Genomic DNA, 26,235 nt, shown 5'->3' on the forward strand with positions numbered 1-26,235 from the left:
ATAGCTTTGCACACTCTTGACATTATTTCAACAAGCTTCAACTGGAATGCTTTCCGACATATGCTGAGCACTTGTTGGCTGCTTTTCCTTCACTGTGTTTTTGATCAATTTGATGTTATTTTAAATGGACAAAAAGACGTTGCTTTAATTTAAAAAACAAGGACATTTCTAAGAGACCCCAAACTTTTGAACAGTAATATATATACACACTATTAGAGATATGGATTAACTGGTAAAGTGTCACATAACGCCAAACACACACACACAATATATAAGATCAATTAGCTACATTTTTTATGTATTATTTATGACAGAAAGTGTTACAAGTGGACATCACGTTTTATAAAATGATGAAATATTATTTTTCCCCGCAATGCTATGCTCACGTGTTTTTAATTTATTTTTATGTTTAGCTCTAACTTCCTGGTGACCAACCAACTACACTTGCTCAGTCAGCAAACCTGCATTTCTGGAATAACAAGCGGTTTTAAAGTAAAACATATTTTCCAGTACGCCTACATTTAGTCTGGTGTCTAATTGAGTACACAGCTTGAAGAAGCTTCTATTGAAATCGAGTGAAAACAAGAGCTGGCTACCTAAATTCCAGAACGTAAAAGTGACATCCCCAGCTAGCCCGCGCTCATCAACGTGGAGGACGTGGTTGTGCCTTGTGCTTACTGACAGCTGTAGTCAGAGCTAGAAGACAGATGCAAACTAGAGAAAATCCTGAGAAGTTTCTAAGAACACGGAATGTAGTGGAATGATAAGGTAAGAATTATATTAATTTGCACACTTGGCTAATCAGGTGTAATCTATCAAGCAAGGTAATTTAGCTAGCACCAATGGTCGCCCTGGACGAGATCTATCAAGGAGGTCCGTCAGCTGGCTAGCAGATAGCTTTCTCTTTTGCTACAGGACGTTTTGCTAAACGTGGCTAACGTTAGTTGATGTGTAAGTCTCTTGTTCTCGAAAATGACTGACTGGACATCCAGCTCCAAGTGAGTAATACGCTAGCGAACGTCAGGTGTATAACAAGCTATCTAACGTTTGAGTCTCTGATTAGATAACTATCTCTCAGATCTGATAGCTAGTTCATTTAGCTAGTTAGTTAACGTTAGAACTTCTATCTTGACAGCTGAACTAGGCTAACCTAACCCATGTCCATGCAAATAACTTTTACTAATGTTATTTTGTAACAAACCGTTTGTAACAACAGGATTGATTTAGCAAGTGTGCTTTCTATACCCTAATTTCACATGGATACTGGTGTTTATTTATTCTAATGCTTTTAAACCACACTCTTGACATTGAAATAATGTCAAGAGTGTGCAAAGCTATCATTCCCATTCCCAGCTATGAACTAGTTATTATAGCTCACTGTAAAGCTCGTCTAATCTGAATTGAAGAGGATCTAGATTCTCTGCAGTTTTAACCTTCTCAGCATATTTGCATTACAGTGATAAGCATTGTCTATAATTGATGCCTGTCAAGTTCCTTGAACTAGCTATCTAGTCTGTTGGAACAAAAGGTAGTCATGCTGATTGCTGAAGATGGATCTTCTGCTCACTCCCTGCACTCAGACCACAACCTTAACATCTGGGAAAACAATAACTAAACTAAACCTGTCAACATACAAGACATCAGTTATCATTTTACAGTTTGAGTCAACAGCATGCAAAATGCATCACGTCTATTAAAGAGAAAGTAGGCTGAAGCTGAACTACAAGCTTTCCCTGTAGGCTATAGTCTATTTGCGTCAGTGTGATGGAGGTCTGTACAATACATTTTATATAACACTTATCAACCTCCTGATCCAGTTTGATACGTCCAGCCGTCGGTCTTACTACAGTGTGTAGGTCTAGCTTAATCACTGAGGAGTCGTTTGTGTCATTGAGGGATGTTTTTCAATGCTGAATGTTTACACTGAGTAAATGCTCACATAAGCCTGTTGGCACTTGTAGTTGAAGCTGGCCAGCTGTTCCTCTCTGGTGTACCAGTGACACTCCGGGGGGAGGAGGAGTTTCCCGTAGGTACAAATCTAGGATCAGCATCCCCTCCCCCCATTCTAACCATTAGGGGGGTAAATGCAAAACTGACCCAAGATCAACGTTGGGGGAGGGGGGGCAACTTTAACCTACACCATTCAGTGACACTGATAACATCATGGTAAAATACAGAATGTACTAGTATGTATTTTGTCATAGGTTTTTCAGTGCTGGAGGTTGATTTTATTTGCTGGTTGAAAAAACACACAGTATATACATTTTAAAAATGTGACAGTGATATCACAAACAAGTCAGACTTATTTCCATTGTGGAAAGAAGTTAACAGCGAGTAAACTCTCACATATTGGCCCTCATGTTTCAGGTTGTCCAGCTGTTCATCTGCAGTGTACCAATCCAATCACTGTACCATTCAGTGACACAGATACAATCACACAGTAGTGTGTAGGAATGTACTGACACCTATTTTCTAACTTGCAGTTACTGTTGTCAGTGCAACTTGTTTGACTGGTCTCTGAGATGGATGTCACAGCAAAAGCGCAGCCCTGTTCCGTGTTCTAGCCCAACTGGTTCTAGCCCAACTGGTTTGTGCATAGTAGCAGAATTCATTCCACCACACAAAACAATACAATATTATGGCTGGATTAAAGTCCTTCTCCAGATGGCTATAGTCTACTGTACACTAAACTCTATAGTCTACTGTACACTAAACTCTATAGTCTACTGTACACTAAACTCTATAGTCTACTGTACACTAAACTCTATAGTCTACTGTACACCAAACTCTAGTCTACTGTACACTAAACTCTATAGTCTACTGTACACCAAACTCTATAGTCTACTGTACACTAAACTCTATAGTCTACTGTACACTAAACTCTATAGTCTACTGTACACTAAACTCTATAGTCTACTGTACACTAAACTCTATAGTCTACTGTACACTAAACTCTATAGTCTACTGTGCACTAAACTCTATAGTCTACTGTGCACTAAACTCTATAGTCTACTGTGCACTACTCTATAGTCTACTGTACACCAAACTCTATAGTCTACTGTACACCAAACTCTATAGTCTACTGTACACCAAACTCTAGTCTACTGTACACAACTCTATAGTCTACTGTACACAACTCTATAGTCTACTGTACACTAAACTCTATAGTCTACTGTACACTAAACTCTATAGTCTACTGTGCACTAAACTCTATAGTCTACTGTACACAACTCTATAGTCTACTGTACACTAAACTCTATAGTCTATAGTCTACTGTACACTAAACTCTATAGTCTACTGTACACTAAACTCTATAGCCTACTGTACACTACTCTATAGTCTACTGTACACTAAACTCTATAGCCTACTGTACTCTACTCTATATCCTACTGTACACTACTCCATAGTCTCTATATCCTACTGTACACTACTCTAGTCTCTAGCCTACTGTACACTCAACTCTATAGTCTCTATACGCTACTGTACACTACTCTATATTCTCTATAGCCTACTGTACACCACTCTATATTCTCTATAGCCTACTGTACACTACTCTATATTCTCTATAGCCTACTGTACTCTACTCTATATCCTACTGTACACTACTCCATAGTCTCTATAGCCTACTGTACACTACTCTATATTCTCTATAGCCTACTGTACACTACTCTATATTCTCTATAGCCTACTGTACACCACTCTATATTCTCTATAGCCTACTGTACACTACTCTATATTCTCTATAGCCTACTGTACACTACTGTATAGTCTCTATTAGAGGTCGACCGATTATGATTTTTCAACGCCAATACTGATTATTGGAGGACCAAAAAAGCAGATACTGATTAATCGGACGGTTTTTAAAAACAAACAAAAAATGTATTTGTAATAATGACAATTACAACAATACTGAATTAACACTTATTTTAACTTAATATAATACATCAATAAAATCAATTTAGCCTCAAGTAGATAATGAAACATGTTCAATTTGGTTTAAATAATGCAAAAACAAAGTGTTGGAGAAGAACTTAAACGTGCAATATAAGAAAGCTAACGTTTCAGTTCCTTGCTCAGAACATGAGAACATATGAAAGCTGGTGGTTCCTTTTAATATGAGTCTTCAATATTCCCAGGTAGGAAGTTTTAGGTTGTAGTTATTATAGGACTATTTCCCTCTATACCATTTGTATTTCATTAACCTTTGACTACTGGATGTTCTTATAGGCACTTTAGTATTGCCAGTGTAACAGTATAGCTTCCGTACCTCTCCTCGCTCCTCCCTGGGCTCGAACCAGGAACACAACGACAACAGCCACCCTTGAAGCAGCGTTACCCATGCAGAGCAAGGGAAACAACCACCCCAAGGCTCAATGCGAGTGAAGTTTGAAACGCTATTAGCGCGCGCTATCTAGCCAGCCATTTCACTTCGGTAACACCAGCCTCATCTCGGGAGTTGATATGCTTGAAGTCATAAACAGCGCAATGCTTGACGCACAACGAAGAGCTGCTGGCAAAACGCAGGAAAGTGCTGTTTGAATGAATGTTTGCTCCTGCTTCTGCCTACCACCGCTCAGTCAGATACTTAGATACTTGTATGCTCAGTCAGATTATATGCAACACAGGACACGCTAGATAATATCTAGTAATATCATCAACCATGTGTAGTTAACTAGTGATTATGATTGTTTTTTATAAGATAAGTTTAATGCTAGTTAGCAACTTACCTTGGCTTACTGCATTTGCGTAACAGGCAGTTTCCTTGTGGAGTGCAAGGAGAGCGAGGCAGGTCATTATTGCGTTGGACTAGTTGTAAGGTATAACTGTAACGTTGCAAGATTGGATCCCCTGAGCTGACAAGGTGAAAATCTGTCTTTCTGCCCCTGAACGAGGCAGTTAACCCACTGTTCGTAGGCCATCATTGAATATAAGAATGTGTTCTTAACTGACTTGCCAAGTTAAATAAAGGTGTAAAAAAAAAAAAGATTTTTGATTGTTATGAAAACTTGAAATTGGCCCTAATTAATCGTCCATTCCTATTAATCGGTCGACCTCTAGTCTCTATAGCCTACTGTATACTACTGTATAGTCTCTATAGCCTACTGTACACTACTGTGTAGTCTCTATAACCTACTGTCTAGTCTCTATAGCCTACTGTACACTTTACTATAGCCTACTGTACACTACTCTAGTCTCTATAGTCTACTGCACACTACTCTATAGTCTCTATAGCCTACAGTACACTACTCTATAGTCTACTGTACACTACTGTATAGTATCTATAGCCTACTATACACTACTGTATAGTCTCTAGCCTACTGTACACTACTGTATGGTCTACTGTACACTACTCTATAGCCTACTGTACACTACTGTATTGTCTCTCTAGCCTACTGTACACTTTACTATAGTCTCTATAGCCTACTGTACACTACTGTGTAGTCTCTATAGCCTACTGTACACTTTACTATAGCCTACTATACACTACTCTAGTCTCTATAGTCTACTGTACACTACTCTATAGTCTACTGTACACTATTGTATAGTATCTATAGCCTACTGTACACTACTGTATGGTCTACTGTACACTACTCTATAGTCTACTGTACACTACTGTATAGTATCTATAGCCTACTGTACACTACTGTATTGTCTCTCTAGCCTACTGTACACTTTACTATAGTCTCTATAGCCTACTGTACACTACTGTATAGTCTACTGTATAGTCTCTATAGCCTACTGTATAGTCTCTATAGCCTACTGTACACTTTACTATAGCCTACTGTACACTACTGTATAGTCTCTATAGCCTACTGTACACTACTCTATAGCCTACTGTACACTACTGTATAGTCTCTCTAGCCTACTGTACACTACTGTGTAGTCTCTCTAGCCTACTGTACACTACTGTATTGTCTCTATAGCCTACTGTACACTACTGTATTGTCTCTATAGCCTACTGTACACTACTGTATAGTCTCTATAGCCTACTGTACACTACTGTATAGTCTCTCTAGCCTACTGTACACTACTCTGTAGTCTCTCTAGCCTACTGTACACTACTCTGTAGCCTACTGTACACTACTCTATAGCCTACTGTACACTACTGTGTAGTCTCTCTAGCCTACTGTACACTACTGTGTAGTCTACTGTACACTACTGTGTAGTCTACTGTACACTACTGTATTGTCTCTATAGCCTACTGTACACTACTGTATTGTCTCTATAGCCTACTGTACACTACTGTATTGTCTCTCTAGCCTACTGTACACTACTGTATAGTCTCTCTAGCCTACTGTACACTACTGTATAGTCTCTCTAGCCTACTGTACACTACTCTGTAGCCTACTGTACACTACTCTGTAGCCTACTGTACCCTACTCTATAGCCTACTGTACCCTACTCTATAGCCTACTGTACACTACTGTGTAGTCTACTGTACACTACTGTGTAGTCTCTCTAGCCTACTGTACACTACTGTGTAGTCTCTCTAGCCTACTGTACACTACTGTGTAGTCTCTCTAGCCTACTGTACACTACTGTGTAGTCTCTCTAGCCTACTGTACACTACTGTGTAGTCTCTCTAGCCTACTGTACACTACTGTGTAGTCTCTCTAGCCTACTGTACACTACTGTGTAGTCTCTCTAGCCTACTGTACACTACTGTGTAGTCTCTCTAGCCTACTGTACACTACTGTGTAGTCTCTCTAGCCTACTGTACACTACTGTGTAGTCTCTCTAGCCTACTGTACACTACTGTGTAGTCTCTCTAGCCTACTGTACACTACTGTGTAGTCTACTGTACACTACTGTGTAGCCTACTGTACAGTCTACTGTACACTACTGTGTAGCCTACTGTACCCTACTCTATAGCCTACTGTACACTACTGTGTAGTCTCTCTAGCCTACTGTACACTACTGTGTAGTGTCTCTAGCCTACTCTACACTACTGTGTAGTGTCTCTAGCCTACTCTACACTACTGTGTAGTGTCTCTAGCCTACTGTACACTACTGTGTAGCCTCTCTAGCCTACTGTACACTACTGTGTAGCCTACTGTACACTACTGTGTAGCCTACTGTACAGTCTCAGCCTACTGTACAGTCTCAGCCTACTGTACACTACTGTATAGTCTCTCTAGCCTACTGTACACTACTCTATAGCCTACTGTACACTACTGTATAGTCTCTAGCCTACTGTACACTACTGTGTAGCCTCTCTAACCTACTGTACACTACTGTGTAGCCTACTGTACAGTCTCAGCCTACTGTACACTACTGTGTAGTCTCTAGCCTACTGTACACTACTGTGTAGTCTCTCTAGGCTACTGTACACTACTGTGAAGCCTACTGTACACTACTGTGTAGCCTACTGTACAGTCTCAGCCTACTGTACACTACTGTATAGTCTCTCTAGCCTACTGTACACTACTCTATAGCCTACTGTACACTCAACTCTACAGTCCCTATACTCTTAACAGCAGCAAACCATCCATCTGCGCTGTGGTCAGTCAGACCTTCATGAGATTAAACACTGCAAGGGCTGTCCATACTCCCTTTTTAAAATCCCCTCTGACAGAAGATGCTTGATAAGGTGGTATCTAGATTAGTGTTTGTGTAGCAACGGGGCTGTGTAGCCAGCAAGCGATGGTGGACACACAGCCTCCTGTAGCTTGTGGCTTAGTCCTAATTGTTTTGGATTTTTCAGAACTCCCGCAGTCTTACTCCAAAGAGGAGGCAGATCTTCTCCCTAAGCCTTCTGTTAGGCTGCTGGGACGAATCCCTCCCTCCCCAGACACACCAAGGGCTATCAGATTCAGTGGGAGGAAGTTGTGATGGACTGCTAATATAAAGGAGGTTTTGTTTAGTGGCATTCTCTATTTTGTAACCCCAAGCCTCGAAGAAAGAGGCATGGGCCTGGTAATGCCTCGAAGAACTGAAATGGAGACTCATGCTTAGTGACTGAGCAATGCTGCAGCGCACATCAAGCAAATACTCTCCTCAGTTTATGAAAGACCTGAATCTGTCAATGTTTTAAGGGTGTTTTGGCTTAGGCCTATCATATAAAAAATCTATTTAGGGGGTAACATTCTTGCCATCCTCTCAGAATTTCCCTGTCATGATCAAATATTGAATATTTTCCAGAGTTAAATTTACGACGTTATAGTAAAGCAGTCTAGCCTTCATAATGGAAAAAATCTCAATGGTAGAGTAGGACGCTGGAGTATGTGTGAATGGAACACATCACATGTAGGCTATTTTCAGAGTGGAAAGGTACAGAGTGGATAAAAGCATGTGGAAGTTACTGTCTAAAGCCTCAGTCAGTCACTGCTGCTGTACTGAGTATCCCTGCTGAAATATTAATACTGTGATTACACTCAATGACAGTGATGCTGGCGACGGGTGTAGCAGTATCTGCCCTCTTTGATTCGCCTCTGGTATGCCTGTCTTTTGAGTTGAGCTATCTGACTGTATCTAAGCCTACATGTTACTACTAGAAGAACATTAGAACAACATTAGGCCTAGACTGTTGCCTAACCCTATCACCTTAGAGAACCTTGGCTATATAGTACGCTTTGAAAAAATGGTTCCAAAGGGGTTCTCTGGCTGTCCCATTGGAGAACCCTTTGAAGAACCTTTTTGGGTTCCATGTAGAACCCTCTGTGGAAAGGGTTCTGCAAAGGGTTCTCACATCGGGACAGCCAGAGAACCCCTTTGGAACCATTTTTTCAAAACTTTCTAGGGTGTACAATATGTGTTTCCTGTATAAAATGTTGGATTTGATTAAAGATGCAATGTACAGAAATCATTCTGCCATTTCCTGGTAGCTAAGATTCTAATTGTTTGCCTCATTTCAGTTTGTGACAAAACAGTGTAGAGAATCATTGTACCATCTAAACCACTGTGAAATATATATTTTCCATAACAAAAAATATTGTGTTTGAAGCTGGTGTACAAAACTGAAGAACGGGAAGCATAGAAATAGAACAGATCTACCTCTTCTTAGACTTGCTTTCACTGAGAATTACAGATACAACTCACATTTCTATGTAAATTTGGTCAGGTCGCCCAAAAAGTTCCATGTTGAAGCATCTCAACACCACAGCGGAGCAGCCTATAATTCCACCAGTGATCTTTGCTATTTCTATTTAATTTCAGCTCCCATTTAGCCCTGAATTTGTCAGTCAATTTGAGCGGCATCATTAGCAGTGTTTTCTCATTTAGCAGTAAACAGACGTCTCTGTTAAGCATTAGCGCTGCCACGGAGTGGAAAGAAATTAACATAAAATCATTAGCCTTTAAGCGTTTTGTGTTTAATCAAATCTTGTTGTCATGTGGAATGCTCTGAGTGAGAATTTTAATGAATCAACATTTTTAATCAACAGATAGGCCTGTCCCCAACTTCCACTGTCATAATGATTTCTATCACAGTTATGCATAACTATGATCAGTATTATTCAGCTGTTGTAATGGAAATATTTAAGATGATAATTTAGAGTAATCAACACAGTGTTGGACTTTCTGTAATACAGCATTTCCAGTGTTATATTTGTAACACTCAAGGTGCAGGTTGATGGTCGCCAGACTTGTTCTGGATTATTTTCATATCTGTTGATAGTGGTTGACGCCAGACTGGAGGTAAATAGACCGAGGACACACTGATTATTCACTGTCCTATTGATGACATTCTATGAACACTGATTCTGTAGCAGCTGACAAAGTCACTGCCTTTTTAGTTTTGTCTTCCTACAAGCCTCTCAGGCTGGTGTTTACACAGCATTTGGTGTGGTCTTAATGGGATGTGAAGGTCCAGTCTCCAAGAGGCCAGTTAGACATTTTCTCTGCTTCTGCGCTGGAGGTGTCTCCCTGTTGCAACTTGTAATAAACCGGATGGATTTTCGAATGAACTACGACTGATCTCCTTTTTGTTCACCTGGTAGTTCCTATTACAGCCTGTTTTTAAGTGGTTTAGGTCTAATGGTTCACTGTCATGGATCCACTTATAACTCAGCTCAAGGTATCTAATACTTTCATCGTAGGCCAAACTTCAAACTGGACCTAAACCTTTTCTCAGCCCTCCTTGCTGTTTGTTGTGTTTTCCACAGAGCTGTGTGGCCTGGGCACTCTTGAGTGGCAGTTGGTGAAACTCCACGTGACTGGTTGCTGGGGGCGATGAGGGTGCGTTGGTCCCGGAAGCTGGGCTTCCTAGCAAAGACCTTCTTCCTGCTGTGGGTGCTATGGCTGGGCTACATTCTCCTAGCCCGCTCCACCGCCTCCTCCATAGGGGCCGATGGAGGGGAGGACGGAGGGGGCCGCATCCTGCTGGTCAGGCACTTCTCCCGTGTAGAGGAGCAGGGAGGTGAGCAGCTGGCCAGGCCCGTGTACGTGAAGGCGCCAGCGGACGCCAACGCGCATGGGGAGTGGGGCCAGGCTACCAGGCTGAACCTCAGCCCGGAGGAGAGGAAGCAGGAAGAGGACAGCGTGGAAAGATACGCTATTAATATCTTTGTTAGTGATAAGATCTCCCTGCACCGACACATCAAGGACAGCAGGATGAAAGAGTGAGTAGCCAAATGATCTTCATCTCAACACAGGGCATAGAGAGCCCCGCCCCTCCCAGCAGTACAATCAGGTAGCCTAGCAGTTAAGATCGTTGGGCCAGTAACCGAATCTGATGTGTCCTTGATCAAGGCAATTAACCCTAGAACTTTTGATAAGAGTGTCTACTAAATGACTTAAATGTTATATAAATGTCATTCATCTGGAACAGTAGTTTAGACCAGTAACCATCTGTTACTGATTGCAGAAACATACTGTTGGCATACAGTCAGTTTCCAATAAACACTGAATCTGTCTGGGCTCACTGTCAGCTTCCAATAAACACTGAATCTGTCTGGGCTCACTGTCAGCTTCCAATAAACACTGAATCTGTCTGGGCTCACTGTCAGCTTCCAATAAACACTGAATCTGTCTGGGCTCACTGTCAGCTTCCAATAAACACTGAATCTGTCTGGGCTCACTGTCAGCTTCCAATAAACACTGAATCTGTCTGGGCTCACTGTCAGCTTGGAGTGAGGCCAGGATCCTTTTTTAAGGCATACAAGCTGCCTGTCCATTACTTTACAGAGAGTAGCCTACTTCCCTGACTGGCTTTTCTTTTTTTTCTTTCTTTCGATCTCTACATGAGAACTGCTCAGGCATGTGGGACATCGGTGTGATTTCTTTCCCTTAACATTTCTGCCTCTTGCTGTTTCCACAGCTCCCAACAGGAATGACACCAAATACTCCTCTCCTGCATTGACCAAAGCAACTCTCAAATAACTCGAATGAGCCACTGATAGTGTGGTCAGTCTTGCAGTCAGTTTATAACCTGATCCTCCGAACAACAACTCTCTCTCATTTGAGTACAGATGCAGAGCTAAGAAGTTTGACTACCGCCGTCTGCCGACCACGTCAGTGATCATAGCGTTCTACAACGAGGCCTGGTCCACCCTGCTCAGGACCATCCACAGTGTTCTGGAGAGCACACCCGCTGTCCTCCTGAGGGAGATCATCCTCATAGATGACTTTAGTGACCGAGGTGAGACGGAGCATGAAACTGGCTTTGCCTGATTGAAGATTTTTTTGGGAGAGAAGGGCAGTGCATGAGCGAGAGGGGGCAGTGCATGAGCGAGAGGGGGGGCAGTGCATGAGCGAGAGGGGGGCAGTGCATGAGCGAGAGGGGGCAGTGCATGAGCGAGAGGGGGGCAGTGCATGAGCGAGAGGGGGCAGTGCATGAGCGAGAGGGGGGGCAGTGCATGAGCGAGAGGGGGGCAGTGCATGAGCGAGAGGGGGGCAGTGCATGAGCGGGGGCGGCAGTGCATGAGCGGGGGGGCGGCAGTGCATGAGCGAGCGGGGTGGGCGGCAGTGCATGAGCGAGAGGGGGGCAGTGCATGAGCGAGAGGGGGCAGTGCATGAGCGGGGGGGGGCGGCAGTGCATGAGCGAGAGTGGGGGCAGTGCATGAGCGAGAGTGGGGGGGCAGTGCATGAGCGAGAGTGGGGGGCAGTGCATGAGCGAGAGTGGGGGGCAGTGCATGAGCGAGAGTGGGGGGCAGTGCATGAGCGAGAGTGGGGGCAGTGCATGAGCGGGGTGGGGGGCAGTGCATGAGCGAGAGGGGGGCAGTGCATGAGCGGGGTGGGGGGCAGTGCATGAGCGAGAGGGGGCAGTGCATGAGCGAGAGTGGGGGGCAGTGCATGAGCGAGAGGGGGCAGTGCATGAGCGGGGTGGGGGGCAGTGCATGAGCGAGAGGGGGGCAGTGCATGAGCGGGGTGGGGGCAGTGCATGAGCGGGGGGCGGCAGTGCATGAGCGGGGGCGGCAGTGCATGAGCGAGAGGGGGCAGTGCATGAGCGAGAGGGGGGCAGTGCATGAGCGGGGGCGGCAGTGCATGAGCGAGAGGGGGGGCAGTGCATGAGCGAGAGAGAGAGAGAGGGGTAGTGCATGAGCGAGAGAGAGAGAGAGAGAGAGAGGGTAGTGCATGAGCGAGAGAGAGAGAGAGGGTAGTGCTTGAGAGAGAGAGAGAGAGAGGGTAGTGCTTGAGCGAGAGAGAGAGGGTAGTGCTTGAGCGAGAGAGAGAGAGGGTAGTGCTTGAGCGCGAGAGAGAGAGAGGGTAGTGCTTGAGCGCGAGAGAGAGAGGGTAGTGCTTGAGCGCGAGAGAGAGAGAGGGTAGTGCTTGAGCGCGAGAGAGAGAGGGTAGTGCATGAGCGCGAGAGAGAGAGAGGGTAGTGCATGAGCGCGAGAGAGAGGGTAGTGCATGAGCGAGGGTAGTGCATGAGCGCGAGAGCGAGGGTAGTGCATGAGCGAGGGTAGTGCATGAGCGCGAGAGAGCGAGGGTAGTGCATGAGCGAGGGTAGTGCATGAGCGAGGGTAGTGCATGAGCGTAGTGCGAGAGGGCGAGGGTTGTGCAAGAGGGTAGTGCGTGAGCGAGGGAAGGGATAGAGAGTGAAGCCTTGACCATCTATCTCTGTGTGAAACCCAGTCTATCTGAAGTCTCAGCTGGAGCAGTACATCAGTAACTGGGAGCGTGTCCGCCTCATCCGCACCAACAAGAGGGAGGGGCTGGTCAGGGCGAGGCTCATCGGCGCCAGCTACGCCACGGGTGACGTACTGACCTTCCTGGACTGTCATTGCGAGTGTGTCCCCGGCTGGATCGAGCCGCTGCTGGAGAGGTGTGTGTGTGTGTCACATAGCCACCATATTGACAATGTGATTACAGTTTCATGTGTCCCTTCTCCTCCCTCCAGGATTGGTGAGAATGAGAGCACTATCGTGTGTCCGGTGATCGACACCATTGACTGGAACTCGTTTGAGTTCTACATGCAGACAGATGAGCCCATGATCGGAGGCTTCGACTGGAGGCTGACCTTCCAGTGGCACGCTATCCCTGAGGTCGAACGCAAGAAACGCAAGTCCCGCATCGAACCTATCAGGTCTGGTCATCAGTTTGATTACAAAATGAGATCTCTGTCTGTGTCCAAAATGGCAAGCTTTTCCCTATGTAGTGCACCACTTTTGATCTGACTAAAAGTTATAATCCCAACTCAAATACTCTCCGGCCTTGTGGTTTGAAATGCATCTTTCCTTCTCTCCTCCAATCCTTGAGTTAATCAGTTATCTAGTTTGATTGGTGATGCAACTAGACCAAAACATTGCTTTTACTTTAGCTGCCCTCTTGGCCAGGTGACAGGTCATTTTAAAAGTCTTCAAGTCTCTCTGTGACTCCATGCTCTCTCTCTCTCAGGTCTCCTACCATGGCTGGTGGGCTGTTTGCAGTGAGCAAGGCGTACTTTGAGCACCTTGGCACATATGACATGGGCATGGATGTGTGGGGAGGAGAGAACCTAGAACTGTCCTTTAGGGTGAGTACTGGACACTGTCACTATGGCATAAACATCTCAGTGCCTGGACACAGTCTATTTAATATGGCATCATCATTTAAATTTTTTATTGTACCTTTTATTTAACTAGGCAAGATCAGTTAAGAACAAATTCTTATTTTCAATGACGGCCTAGGAACAGTGGGTTAACTACCTGTTCAGGGGCAGAACGACAGATTTGTACCTTGTCAGCTTGGTTCCGGTTACTAGTCCAACTCTCTAACCACTAGGCTACCCTGCCGCCCCAATCATCTCAGTGCCTGGACACAGTCTATTTAATATGGCATCAACTTCTCAGTGCCTGTGGCGTTTGCTGTTCATCTAAACTCAGCAAAAAAAGAAACATCCCTTTTTCAGGACCCTGTCTTATTAATATAATTCGTTAAAATCCAAATAACTTCACAGATCTTCATTGTAAAGTGTTTTAGCACTGTTTCCCATGCTTGTTCAATGAACCGTAAACAATTAATGAACATGCACCTGTGGAACGGTCGTACAGACGGTAGGCAATTAAGGTCACAGTTATGAAAACTTAGGACAATAAAAAGGCCTTTCTACTGACTCTGAAAATTACCAAAAGAAATATGCCCAGGTCCCTGCTCATCTGTGTGAACGTGCCTTAGGAACGCTGCAAGGAGGCATGAGAACTGCAGATGTGGCCAGGGCAATAAATTGCAATGTCCGTACTGTGAGACACCTAAGACAGCACTACAGGGAGACAGGACGGACAGCTGATCGTCCTCACAGTGGCAGACCACGTGTAACACCTGCACAGGGATCGGTACATCGGTACATCAGAACATCACACCTGCGGGACAGGTACAGGATAGCAACAACAACTACCAGGAATGCACAATCCCTCCATCAGTGCTCAGACTGTCCGCAATAGGCTGAGAGAGCCTGGACATCACCGGCAACAACATCGCCTATGGGCACAAACCCAACGTAGCTGGACCAGCCAGGATTGGCAAAAAGTGCTCTTCACTGACGAGTTGCGGTTTTGTCCCAGCAGGGTGGATGGTCGGATTCGCGTTTATCGTCAAAGGAATGAGCGTTACACCGAGTCCTGTACTCTGGAGCAGGATCGAGGTGGAGGGTCTGTCATGGTCTGGGGCGGTGTGTCACAGCATCATCGGACTGAGCTTGTTGTCATTGCAGGTAATCTTAATGCTGTGCGTTACAGGGAAGACATCCTCCTCCCTCATGTGGTACACTTCCTGCAGGCTCATCCTGACATGACCCTCCAGCCTGACAATGACCCTCCAGCATGACAATGCCACCAGCCATACTGCTCGTTCTGTGCGTGAAGGGATACTCTACAATGATATACACTGCTCAAAAAAATAATGTGAACACTTAAACAACACAATGCAACTCCAAGTCAATCACACTTCTGTGAAATCAAACTCCACTTAGGAAGCAACACTGATTGACAATACATTTCACATGCTGTTGTGCAAATGGAATAGACAACAGGTGGAAATTATAGGCAATTAGCAAGACACCCCCAATAAAGGAGTGGTTCTGCAGGTGATAACCACAGACTACTTCTCAGTTCCTATGCTTCCTGGCTGATGTTTTGGTCACTTTTGAATGCTGGCGGTGCTTTCCCTCTAGTGGTAGCATGAGACGGAGTCTACAACCCACACAAGTGGCTCAGGTAGTGCAGCTCATCCAGGATGGTACATCAAAGCGAGCTGTGGCAAGAAGGTTTGCTGTGTCTGTCGGTGTGGTGTCCAGAGCATGGAGGCGCTACCAGGAGACAGGCCAGTACATCAGGAGACGAGGAGGCGGTAGGAGGACAACAACCCAGCAGCAGGACCGCTACCTCTGCCTTTGTGCAAGGAGGAGCAGGAGGAGCACTGCCAGAGCCCTGCAAAATGACCTCCAGCAGGCAACAAATGTGCATGTCTGCTCAAACGGTCAGAAACAGACTCCATGATGGTGGTATGAGGGCCGACGTCCACAGGTGGGGGTTGTGCTTACAGCCCAACACCGTGCAGGACGTTTGGCATTTGCCAGAGAACACCAAGATTGGCAAATTCGCCACTGGCGCCCTGTGCTCTTCAGAGATGAAAGCAGGTTCACACTGAGCACATGTGACAGACGTGACAGTCTGGAGATGCCGTGGAGAACGTTCTGCTGCTTGCAACATCCTCCAGCATGACCGGTTTGGCGGTGGGTCAGTCATGGTGTGGGGTGGCATTTCTTTGGGGGGCCGCACAGCCCTCCATGTGCTCGTCAGAGGTAGCCTGACTGCCATTAGGTACCGAGATGAGATCCTCAGACCCCTTGTGAGACCATATGCTGGTGCGATTGGCCCTGGGTTCCTCCTAATGCAAGACCATGCTAGACCTCATGTGGCTGGAGTGTGTCAGCAGTTCCTGCAAGAGGAAGGCATTGATGCTATGGACTGGCCCGCACGTTCCCCAGACCTGAATCCAATTGAGCACATCTGGGACATCATGTCTCGATCCATCCACCAACGCCACGTTGCACTACAGATTGTCCAGGAGTTGGCGGAGGCTTTAGTCCAGGTCTGGGAGGAGGTCCCTCAGGAGACCATCCTCCACCTCATCAGGAGCATGCCCAGGCGTTGTAGGGAGGTCATACAGGCACGTGGAGGCCACACACACTACTGAGCCTCATTGTGACTTGTTTTAAGGACATTACATCAAAGTTGGATCAGCCTGTAGTATGGTTTTCCACTTTAATTTTGAGTGTGACTCCAAATCCAGACCTCCATGGGTTGATCAATTTGATTTCCATTGATCATTTTTGTGTGATTTTGTTGTCAGCACATTCAACTATGTAAAAAAAAAAATATATATTTAATAAGAATATTTCATTCATTCAGATCTAGGATGTGTTATTTTAGTGTTCCCTTTATTTTTTTGAGCAGTGTATCATGTCATTTACTATGTTTTGTTCATCTGCTCCACAGGTGTGGCAGTGTGGAGGTTCTCTGGAGATCCACCCCTGCTCTCACGTGGGACACGTCTTCCCAAAGAAAGCACCCTATGCCAGGCCCAAGTTCCTCCAGAACACGGTCCGTGCTGCAGAGGTGTGGATGGACACCTATAAACAGCATTTCTACAACAGAAACCCCCCGGCCAGAAAGGTAAAGTACTGTAGTACACTTTACAATAAAATGCTATCTTAACTTATTGTAAAGTGATTAACTAACTTATGGTAATGTAATAAAGCAATAAACAAACTTGATGTATTGTAATAAAGCGACAAAATAACTTATTGTAAAGTGCATAATTCCAGCAGGTGTTAAGAAGTAGGTCATGCTCTAGTTAAAGGTGTGATGGTTAGGCTATACCAAGGAAGGAACACCTTAGACTTGGCTATATATTGTAATGGATTAACTTGGTTGGAGGTGTTCCTTCACCTGTCTAGGTGTCAGCAGTGTTGATGAGGTGCTGTCTGGGTGTGAGAGGAATCATCTGTGTGTGTGTGTGGGTTTTTTTTGTTGGCTGACATCAAGGTTTCATGTTTCTTGGTTTCACCACTGAAATGAATTACATTATTAATGCCAGGGATCTTTGATCAAACAAAACATTACCTTACCAAAGGGAGATGGAGACTGGGTGCCAGCTGGAACTGGCAGGTTTGAATTCATTTGGGTGTCATTTACATATAGGCCTTTATCAAGGTGGTTTGTTTTGTTTGAAGAAAAATGTGGTCACAGTGGTTTTGGTTTAAACCACCAAAGTAGTTTTTGTCCAATCGGAAGCAAATGGGCCAAAACGGGGTGGGAGTACGACCTACCTGAATCTGACCAATAACAAATGCATGTTTTATTGTTTCTGTTGCAAAATGTTTTGCATAATCCAGTTTTAGTGTCCCCAATCTGACGTGTGTTTGAATTCCCTCCCTTTGGTTTGTTCAAGGTGGGGAGTCCCACTGCTCCCATTAGTACAACAGGTATCACTCGCCACCTTGGCAAACGTTACCTCCTTAAACAATCTCAACAACACCCTATCATATGTGAAATCCTTTTCTTAAGAACACAACAGCAATTCCCCAACCAGGATTCAAACATATTCAAGATAACGGCCCAGGATGTAGCTACATACACTACATAGCCAAAAGTATGTGGACACTCCTTCAAATTAGTTGATTAGGCTATTTCAGCCACACCCGTTGCTGACAGGTGTGTGACATCGAACACACAGCCATGTAATCTCCACAGACAAACATTGGCAGTAGAATTGCCCGTACTGAAGAGCACAGTGACATTCAACATGACGTGATTGGATGCAACCTTTCCAACAAGTCAGTTCTTCAAATTTCTGCCCTGCTCGAGCTATACCGGTCAACTGAAAGTGCTGTAATTGTGAAGTGGAAACATCTAGGAGCAACAACGGCTCAGCCGCGAAGTGGTAGGCCACACAAGCTCAACCGCCAAGCGCGTAACAATCAACTGTTTTTGGTTGCAATACTCACTACCGAGTTCCAAACGGCCTCTGGAAGTAACGTCAGCACAATAACTGTTCGTCGGGAGCTTCATAAAATGGGTTTCCATGGCCGAGCATCCGCACACAAGCAATGCCAAGCGTCGGCTAGTGTGGTGTAAAGCTTGCTGCCATTGGACTCTGGAGCAGTAGAAACTCGTTCCTGGAGTGAAGAATCACGCTTCACCATCTGGTAGTCTGACGGAGAAATCTGGGTTTGGCGGATGCCAGGAGAACGCTACCTGCCTGAATTGTTAAGTTTGGTGGAGGAGGAATAATGCTCTGGGGCTGTTTTTCATGGTTCAGTCTAGGCCACTTAGTTCCAGTTAAGGGAAATATTAACGCTACACCATATTCTAGATGATTCTGTGCTTCCAACTTTGTGGCAACAGTTTGGGGAAGGCCCTTTCCTGTTTCAGCATGACAATGCCCCCGTGCACAAAGCGAGGTCCATACAGAAATGGTTTGTCAAGATCGCTGTGGAGCTTGACTGGCCTGCACAGAGCCCTGAACTCAACCCCATCGAACATTGTTGAGATGAATTGGAATTTCCACCTCGAGCCAGGCCTAATCGCCCAAAATCCGTGCCCAACCTCACTAATGCTCTTGTGGCTGAATGGAAGCATGTCCGCACAGCAAAGGCTGTTATTGCAGCAAAAGGTGGACCAGATGTTCGACGACCAGGTGTCCACATACTTTTGCCCATGTAGTGTATGTGTACATGATATGGTGTGTCATATCAAACCACTCCTAGGATTGTCAACTTTGACCTGAACTGCATTTAGCATTGCAGGGTGATTTAGCCTATTATTCTGCTGTAGCTTTAGAGTTGTGTGTGGAAATTGGCGCTAGCTAAATAAGTGTGTTATTTTTCCACAGGAGACCTATGGGGACATCTCAGAGAGGGTGGTCATTCGAGAGAGACTGAAGTGTAACGGCTTTGACTGGTACCTGAACAATGTCTACCCTGACCTGCATGTACCAGAGGACAGGGATGGCTGGCACGGCGCAGTGAGTCTCTGTTCTGTGTCTCTCTCTGTCACTGTCTGTTTCTTTTAGTTTTTTCCCCTAAACACCAGAGCACCACTTGAAAAAATGTAGACAGGCAGCATATGTTTCTTTTAGTTTTTTCCCCTAAACACCAGAGCACCACTTGAAAAAATGTAGACAGGCAGCATAATCCAGCACTTTGTTCTTTCAAATGTATATAGGTGGCCTCAATAACAGTGTCTAGGTGTGGACTCAAGGTGTTGACTTCACCTCAGGCAATTGTTTCAGTCAATCAATCAAATGTATTTTATAAAGACCTTTTTACATTATCACAAAGTGCTTTACAGAAACCCAGCCTCAACTCCCAAAGAGAAAGCAATGCAGAGACATGGATGGCTAATCCAGATCATTCTCCTCACCACAGTTGCTTAGCTCTGGGATCCATTCAGAGTGCCTGGACTACAACGCTCCGGAACACAATCCCACAGGGGCGCACGTCTCCCTCTTCAGCTGCCATGGGCAGGGCGGCAACCAGGTGATATAACATTTCACGTCTGTTTATTTTGTCTCTCAACCCTCCCTGACCCACGTCTGTCTCCCTGATGGACAGACGGAGTGGTTTTTGTGAATATCAACGATATCCGGTGACCACGGGAGAATATCCACCTCATCTAGAATCTAGCTTCAAAGCGAGATACGAAGACATCTTAAACTTTGTTTTAGTATTGCCAGACAATGGCCTAAACAATATTTTAATCCTAAATCTACAGATATCTTAAACACTCAACTAAGATGTATAACTTTTCTAGCCAAGTTAGTTAATAGCCAAGAAGACTTGCTGGGCTGTATGGATGTATATTTTATGTCCAGTCATAAACGGGGTAGTGAGGCATTCAGGCAGAGGCCTCGTCTCCACCAGCTATATCTCTCTGATTACTCATTGATGCATTGCATCAGATGTACACCACTTCTAAAAGCAACATGTGTGTGACTGAAAATGTGTTTCCACAACCTGCTCTGAAACAAGAAACGGGAACCTCTACCTTCTCTTCAGGGGTCCCCCTAGTGCCATTTAAAAGATACATGAGACCCCCAGCCACAGACAGTGTCCGAGGCTGGATAAATGTTTTTTTCAAGACACGAGGGAGAACTCTTGATTTTAATAGAAATCACAGTTACCCCGTCTGAAAGATACATAGGATGTGGGGAGAATGAAGCAAATGATCGGACCGTTGAAGATTGATTTATGGGTTGTGGTCAAAAGTAGTGCACTATATAGGGAACAGGGTGCCATTTGGGACGCAACCTCAGTGTTTATATCAGGGTGATTGAAATGGTTGGTAGCCTTCTTATTAGCATGATGAACCCCACTGACTGTTCAGTACACACAAATCTGGCTCAATGGAGATCCATTCAGCAGCCATTTCTCAGAGGGAGAGATGAAAAAGGGGGGGGGGGGGGATGCAGAGAGGGGGAGATGCAGAGAGGGGGAGTGGGGGGGGGTGCACACAAATGTTTGGTCAACAGACATTAATTTGACCTAAATCCAATCCTAAATCCCTCAAAGGGAAGAGATTCTTATGGTGAAATCTCTGATAGCTGTGGAACGCTAATGTTCCGAGCTGCTGATTTGATAAGCAGAAGCACAGCGAGGAAACATTGATCCATTCCCCAGGATGACAGTGATTACTATAATTCAGAAAGCATGCATGTAAATGCCTCTCTCTCTCCTTCCCCCCAGTACTTTGAGTATACGACCCATAAGGAGATCCGCTATAACTCTGTGACTGAGCTGTGTGCCGAGGTCCCCGAGGGACAGATTTACATTGGGATGACACACTGCCCCCACGACAGAACCCCTACACCCCCCACCATCATCTGGGAGTTCAGAGAGGTGAGTGATGCAGACGCAAGCATAAAGATTCATGTTAACAGAGGAATGCTCGTACACACACACTCACTCATTCATAGAAAAACAAAGCATTTATAGTATTGAGTATGGACAACTGGGCTGATCGAATTTGAAAAGACATGACAGTTTTTTGGGGGTTTCTTTTCTAGTTGTAAAGCAACTTTGGGTCCTTGAAAACCGCTATATAAGTCTATTATTAGTGGTCTTCATACTACATTTAGTTTTCAGTTTGCTCTAATGCCTTATACCTGGATCATTGGCAGGGTGCGCATAAGGCTAGGCTTCCCCTAAAGGAAATTGAATTAAATTGCCAAAATGATATACTGTAATTAGCCTACTCCAGTCTATACAGAAATAAATACAATCATTCAAAATAGGCTACTGCAACAGAAAGCATGGTTTGGCCATAGAGGATCATTAGCTTAAAAATAAAAAATAACCTGTGGATTGTTTTAAATCTCATTGCATGCAGTCGGAAAGGCCTTCAATTTGGGCAGCACGCAGGGCATATACCAAATAAATCATTGTTTAGTTGCGACCCAGTGAAAAGTAGAGGCCCAGCCAAGCATATCGCAATGTTCAAAAATACAATTGCGAGAAAACAGTTTGGAAAGCAAGTGGCTATTGCTGTAAAGAGACAACAAAATAAAATACTCTAATCTGTCTTTTCGTTCTCAACTTAATTGATTGAACGTCATAGCTTATCTTATCTGCACTAGCGGACAGCATCGGCCATATTACTGGTGAGTGTGCATATATATGTTATGACTATTGTTCACTCTTTATCATTGGGTCAGTGCCACATTTGTTTTTGGACAATCATTTCATATTATATTTGTCTCCCCTTTTTTGGCCTATTATATGGATCAGACAATGTCGTTTTTTTATTGATCTGTTGATCAGTATTTTTATTGATCATTGATCAGTATCAGCAGAGTAGGCCACCCGGTCATTTTGATAATTTTTAGACTCTGGGTTCGCGCCCAGGCTCTGTCGCAGCCGGCCGCGACCGGGAGGTCCGTGGGGCGATGCACAATTGGCCTAGCGTCTTCCAGGTTAGGGAGGGCTTGGCCGGTAGGGATATCCTTGTCTCATCGCGTACCAGCGACTCCTGTGGCGGCCGGGCGCAGTGTGCGCTAACCAAGGTAGCCAGGTGCACGGTGTTTCCTCCGACACATTGGTGCGGGTTTGAGGCGCGCTGTGTTAAGAAGCAGTGCGGCTTGGTAGCGTTGTGTATCGGAGGACGCATGGCTTTCGACCTTCGTCTCTCCGGAGCCCGGGAGTTGTAGTGATGAGACAAGATAGTAGCTACTAACAACTGGATACCACGAAATTGGGGAGAAAAGGGGTTTAAAAAAAGAAGGAAAAAAACAGATTCTGCTAATGTCTTCAGTCATATAAAGTGTCGTAAATTATAAAAGGCCATCTTTTTGTGAACAATGATTGAATTCTATTATTAGCCTATATTATGACTATCCAATGTAATCATCACGTTAGGAATAGTAGGCTGTCTTCCATATGTCTGAAAATACGATGATGCATGGAATGGTTTATTATAAAGGTGCATTTTTATCATGAAAATTAGCTTGAAACTCACACACCGCCTATGACCTGATGTCTCTTACCACTTCAGGACGGGACGCTCTACCACCCTCACTCAGGCATGTGTATCACCTCCTACCGCACAGCCGAGGGGCGCACAGACGTCCAGATGAGAATCTGCACGTCCGGGGACAAGCAACAGCGCTGGAAGTTTGAGAATGGGAGGGACGAACCTCACCCTAAGTGACCTTTTGGAGAGAGGGAGAGACTCTCTGCACACTACTGAATACTTGATAAATGTCCTAATTTAAAGTGCCTTTGCAAACCAAATGGGTGAGAGATGGGCTCCACACCTGAGGTGAAAATATTTCTCTCTGTCGGAATTCTTCCTTTACAGTTTACCTCCTCTCACTGTGAGGGCTGAAAAACGATAAGAATGTTTGAACGTGTGGTGTCAGTTCAAAAAAGACTGGTTTGAAAGAGGAACAATGTCATGGGAATTCAGTTTTTTTTAATTCAGTGGGATAAGCATAGATGCTAACAAATACTATTGCATTGAACAATGTTTTTTAAATCCTATTTTTGTTGGGTTTTTTTTTACAGGTAAACCACACAACAAGTCATCTAAGGGTGTTTCTGGGGTTTGAAATGAAAAAGTAAAATGTTTACTAAACAAATATGATTCATTTAGGGGTCTAAAGGATTAGTCTTTCCTATGTGTTGTTAATCTGGGGTTTGTTACTCAAATATAACACTTTGAGATAGCTAAATAATTCCAAACGCTTGGTGTCATATGAGACTTACTATACAAGCCTCATCTTGTGTGTGTGAATGAAGTGGACTCTGACACTAGTAGGCTACATGCGTTCTGTTTGAAGACGGTGTTCAAGGTAGGATCGGATTGGGCTGGTCAAACAAGACTTGAAACACTTAAGCATGCGCTATGTACAATTTCACCATTGCCTGAGGTTGGTGGGACATTTGACATGGTTGTTTGGTAGTCTTCACTGTGCTGTGCAAAAACATTCTTTACACAGGCTGATTTCCTGTGTCTACAATGTGCCTAAAAAACCAGAACAGTTGTATTTGCTGAGGAGTTTTTAACGTGTTTTAATCTAAAATCTACTGTGCCTAACAAAAGCAAAAACATGTTAATTTCACTTTCATAGTAGCAATATTCTCATATGGGTGTTTGTCTGCAGCAATATTGTCTGCTCTCTTGCGTAGCCTCACCATTTAAGCTAGCACATGTCATGGCATTGCTTACTGTAGCATTCATCAGTTGTTGATCTCTCAAGGGCTTGATACTCTTAAATGCCCAGTGCAGACAAAATTATTTTTTTCCTGTGTTTTGTATCATATTGTACAACTGCTGATGAAACAAACACTGTAAAAGCTAGAAAATGTGATCAGTGTTGGTTCCTGATAGTTTCTGATTGAAAATAAATCTACACAGGACTTTCTAAACAGCAGGTCTTGCATGGATGGAGTTTTTTGACTGCCTGGTGACATCACCAGGTGGTAAATTAGTTAATAGATCAATAACAAAGAGTTCCAAACCTCTTGGCCAATAACAGCTATTTTTCCCTTCCCCAGACTTACATCAATGCAGCCTTTGTATCAGTACCTGAAACTTCAACAGCACCAGCACTCTGCTCAATCCACTAAACCGAACTTTTCCTAAAATAACTTTTCTGGTTCACTTGATTGGGATTCTACAACCAATGGAGATTAATAATCATGTGTGTTGCCATTGAAGTGCTTATTGAAATCAGCTATACTGCCGAAGACTGCTCTTCCTAATGCAGTCTTTTTTTGTGGTGCTTTGCACTAGGGCCTTTTTTAAATCAAATATTTGTACTGAATGGTTGATCTTTCAAAGCTTTTATATGATTCTATGAATTCTTTTTTATTTCCTTTTGTAAATGATACTTTTTGGTATGAAGGGACCTGAATGGGATGGGGCTTATTTGAACTACTGTACCGATTTAATAAGCATAAGAGACGGTGGGGAATGTTTGTACCGGTGAAGCATGAAAGGGTTCAAATAAAGTTGGGAGTTTTGAAAGATTGCTCAAGAGATCAATTAATGCCTTTTTAACTCACTGGCCAATGACTATTAAAATCAAGAATCCAAAGGTGTTGATTTTGTGTTTCTTCTTGCTTAGCACTGACACACGACTCCATTGAAGATTGACAAGCAAGTAAGAAATATTTACTTCACTGTTTTCTTCACTATAGGTATTTCCAAATATACTGTTTTAGCACCATCTGGTGGCCATGGAAGGAACCAACCCGAATGTCAAATGGTGAAATTGACGCTGTTTGTGGTTCAATAAATATTGGTATGTCATTTTTTACCGTACAGTAAGTAATAAAACAATCATGATTTTAAACATTCTTGAGTTCATTACATGACATGGGTACACCAACGGCTTCAGTGTTCACTACTCCAGTCAATTACTCCATTACTGTTTGTGAAATTGGCTGCGTTTACACAGGCAGCACAATTCTGATATTTTTTTCCACTAATTAGTCTTGATCCATCAGATCTGAAAAAGAACAGTGGAAAAAATATCAGAATTAGGCTGCCTGTGAAATCTAGGTTTGGTGAAGTGTAAACCTAAAATAATTTTGCTTGCCATAAATTGTAAATTACACTTGTAAAATGCTGTAGCATGTGCATTACTCTGGACAGCATCCTGGGGTATTGCATCATAAGCACCTTGGAAATGAAGCCAATTAGCTGTGGGTTGATGCAGTGCCATATTTGTTGGGCGTTTGAGAATAATGCCATATGAGCTACCTTCTGAGAAAAGAGTGCATGGACAATTTAATTTGCATTTACAGTATCTTGGTTTTACATATTTTATGTTTTAATTGGTGTAGAGAGAATACCTGTTGTGCTACAACATGAGTGTTGACTCTGTCTTGTATGAAAATGTCCACTTGCATAAAATGTAGCCTAATGTATGTTTTCTCCCAGTGATAGTAAGAAAGACCAATCAGTGTACCATGGTATATTACAACACTCCAGTTGCTTTGTTTCTTTCACAATAACGCTATTCAATCAAACAGTATGGCACTCAAATGACCTCACTCTGAACAGTTAACTCAATTATTAATCATTTTAATTTGCTTAAAGATGTTTGCTTCAAACTTGACATTTTTTACATATAGACCTGTGACAGTGCTAAGAGAAATAATGTAGGAATATTTGTCAATAATGAAAACTTTGTTGAACAACAACAAGTAAATGTTAAGTTACTGTTTTTAAAACAAGTGCTACTCATGCAAGAACACAGAACAGCAGTAGTCTCTTTGACATCAGTGCATGAAACAGGAAACTCTTTAGACACCATCTCGATACGGAAGTACATTTTTCCGTAGTAGGTAAGGAGACTGAGGGTAACGAT

At 43.8% G+C, this 26,235-nt stretch overlaps 1 protein-coding gene across 4 annotated transcripts; it reads left to right on the forward strand.

Annotated features, from left to right (window-relative positions):
- On the forward strand, window positions 1-24,961 carry LOC135549672 (polypeptide N-acetylgalactosaminyltransferase 4-like). 4 transcript variants are annotated; one of them, XM_064979856.1, is made up of 12 exons: window positions 1-768; window positions 2,484-2,587; window positions 10,104-10,559; window positions 11,409-11,578; window positions 13,015-13,204; window positions 13,280-13,465; window positions 13,777-13,894; window positions 16,857-17,033; window positions 19,255-19,386; window positions 19,790-19,900; window positions 21,107-21,259; window positions 22,911-24,961. In XM_064979856.1, the coding sequence occupies exons 3-12, from the start codon at window positions 10,171-10,173 to the stop codon at window positions 23,064-23,066; spliced, it is 1,782 nt and encodes a 593-aa protein (XP_064835928.1). In that variant the 5' UTR covers window positions 1-768; window positions 2,484-2,587; window positions 10,104-10,170; the 3' UTR covers window positions 23,067-24,961. The 4 variants fall into 4 exon arrangements, with proteins under 4 accessions (XP_064835928.1, XP_064835926.1, XP_064835929.1 ...); XM_064979854.1 differs by lacking the exon at window positions 2,484-2,587; XM_064979855.1 differs by lacking the exons at window positions 1-768; window positions 2,484-2,587 and adding an exon at window positions 899-998.
- The last annotated feature ends 1,274 nt before the right edge of the window (window positions 24,962-26,235 follow it).

This window comes from Oncorhynchus masou, chromosome 12 (genome assembly GCF_036934945.1).
Source record: "Oncorhynchus masou masou isolate Uvic2021 chromosome 12, UVic_Omas_1.1, whole genome shotgun sequence".
Taxonomy (NCBI): Eukaryota; Metazoa; Chordata; class Actinopteri; order Salmoniformes; family Salmonidae; genus Oncorhynchus; species Oncorhynchus masou.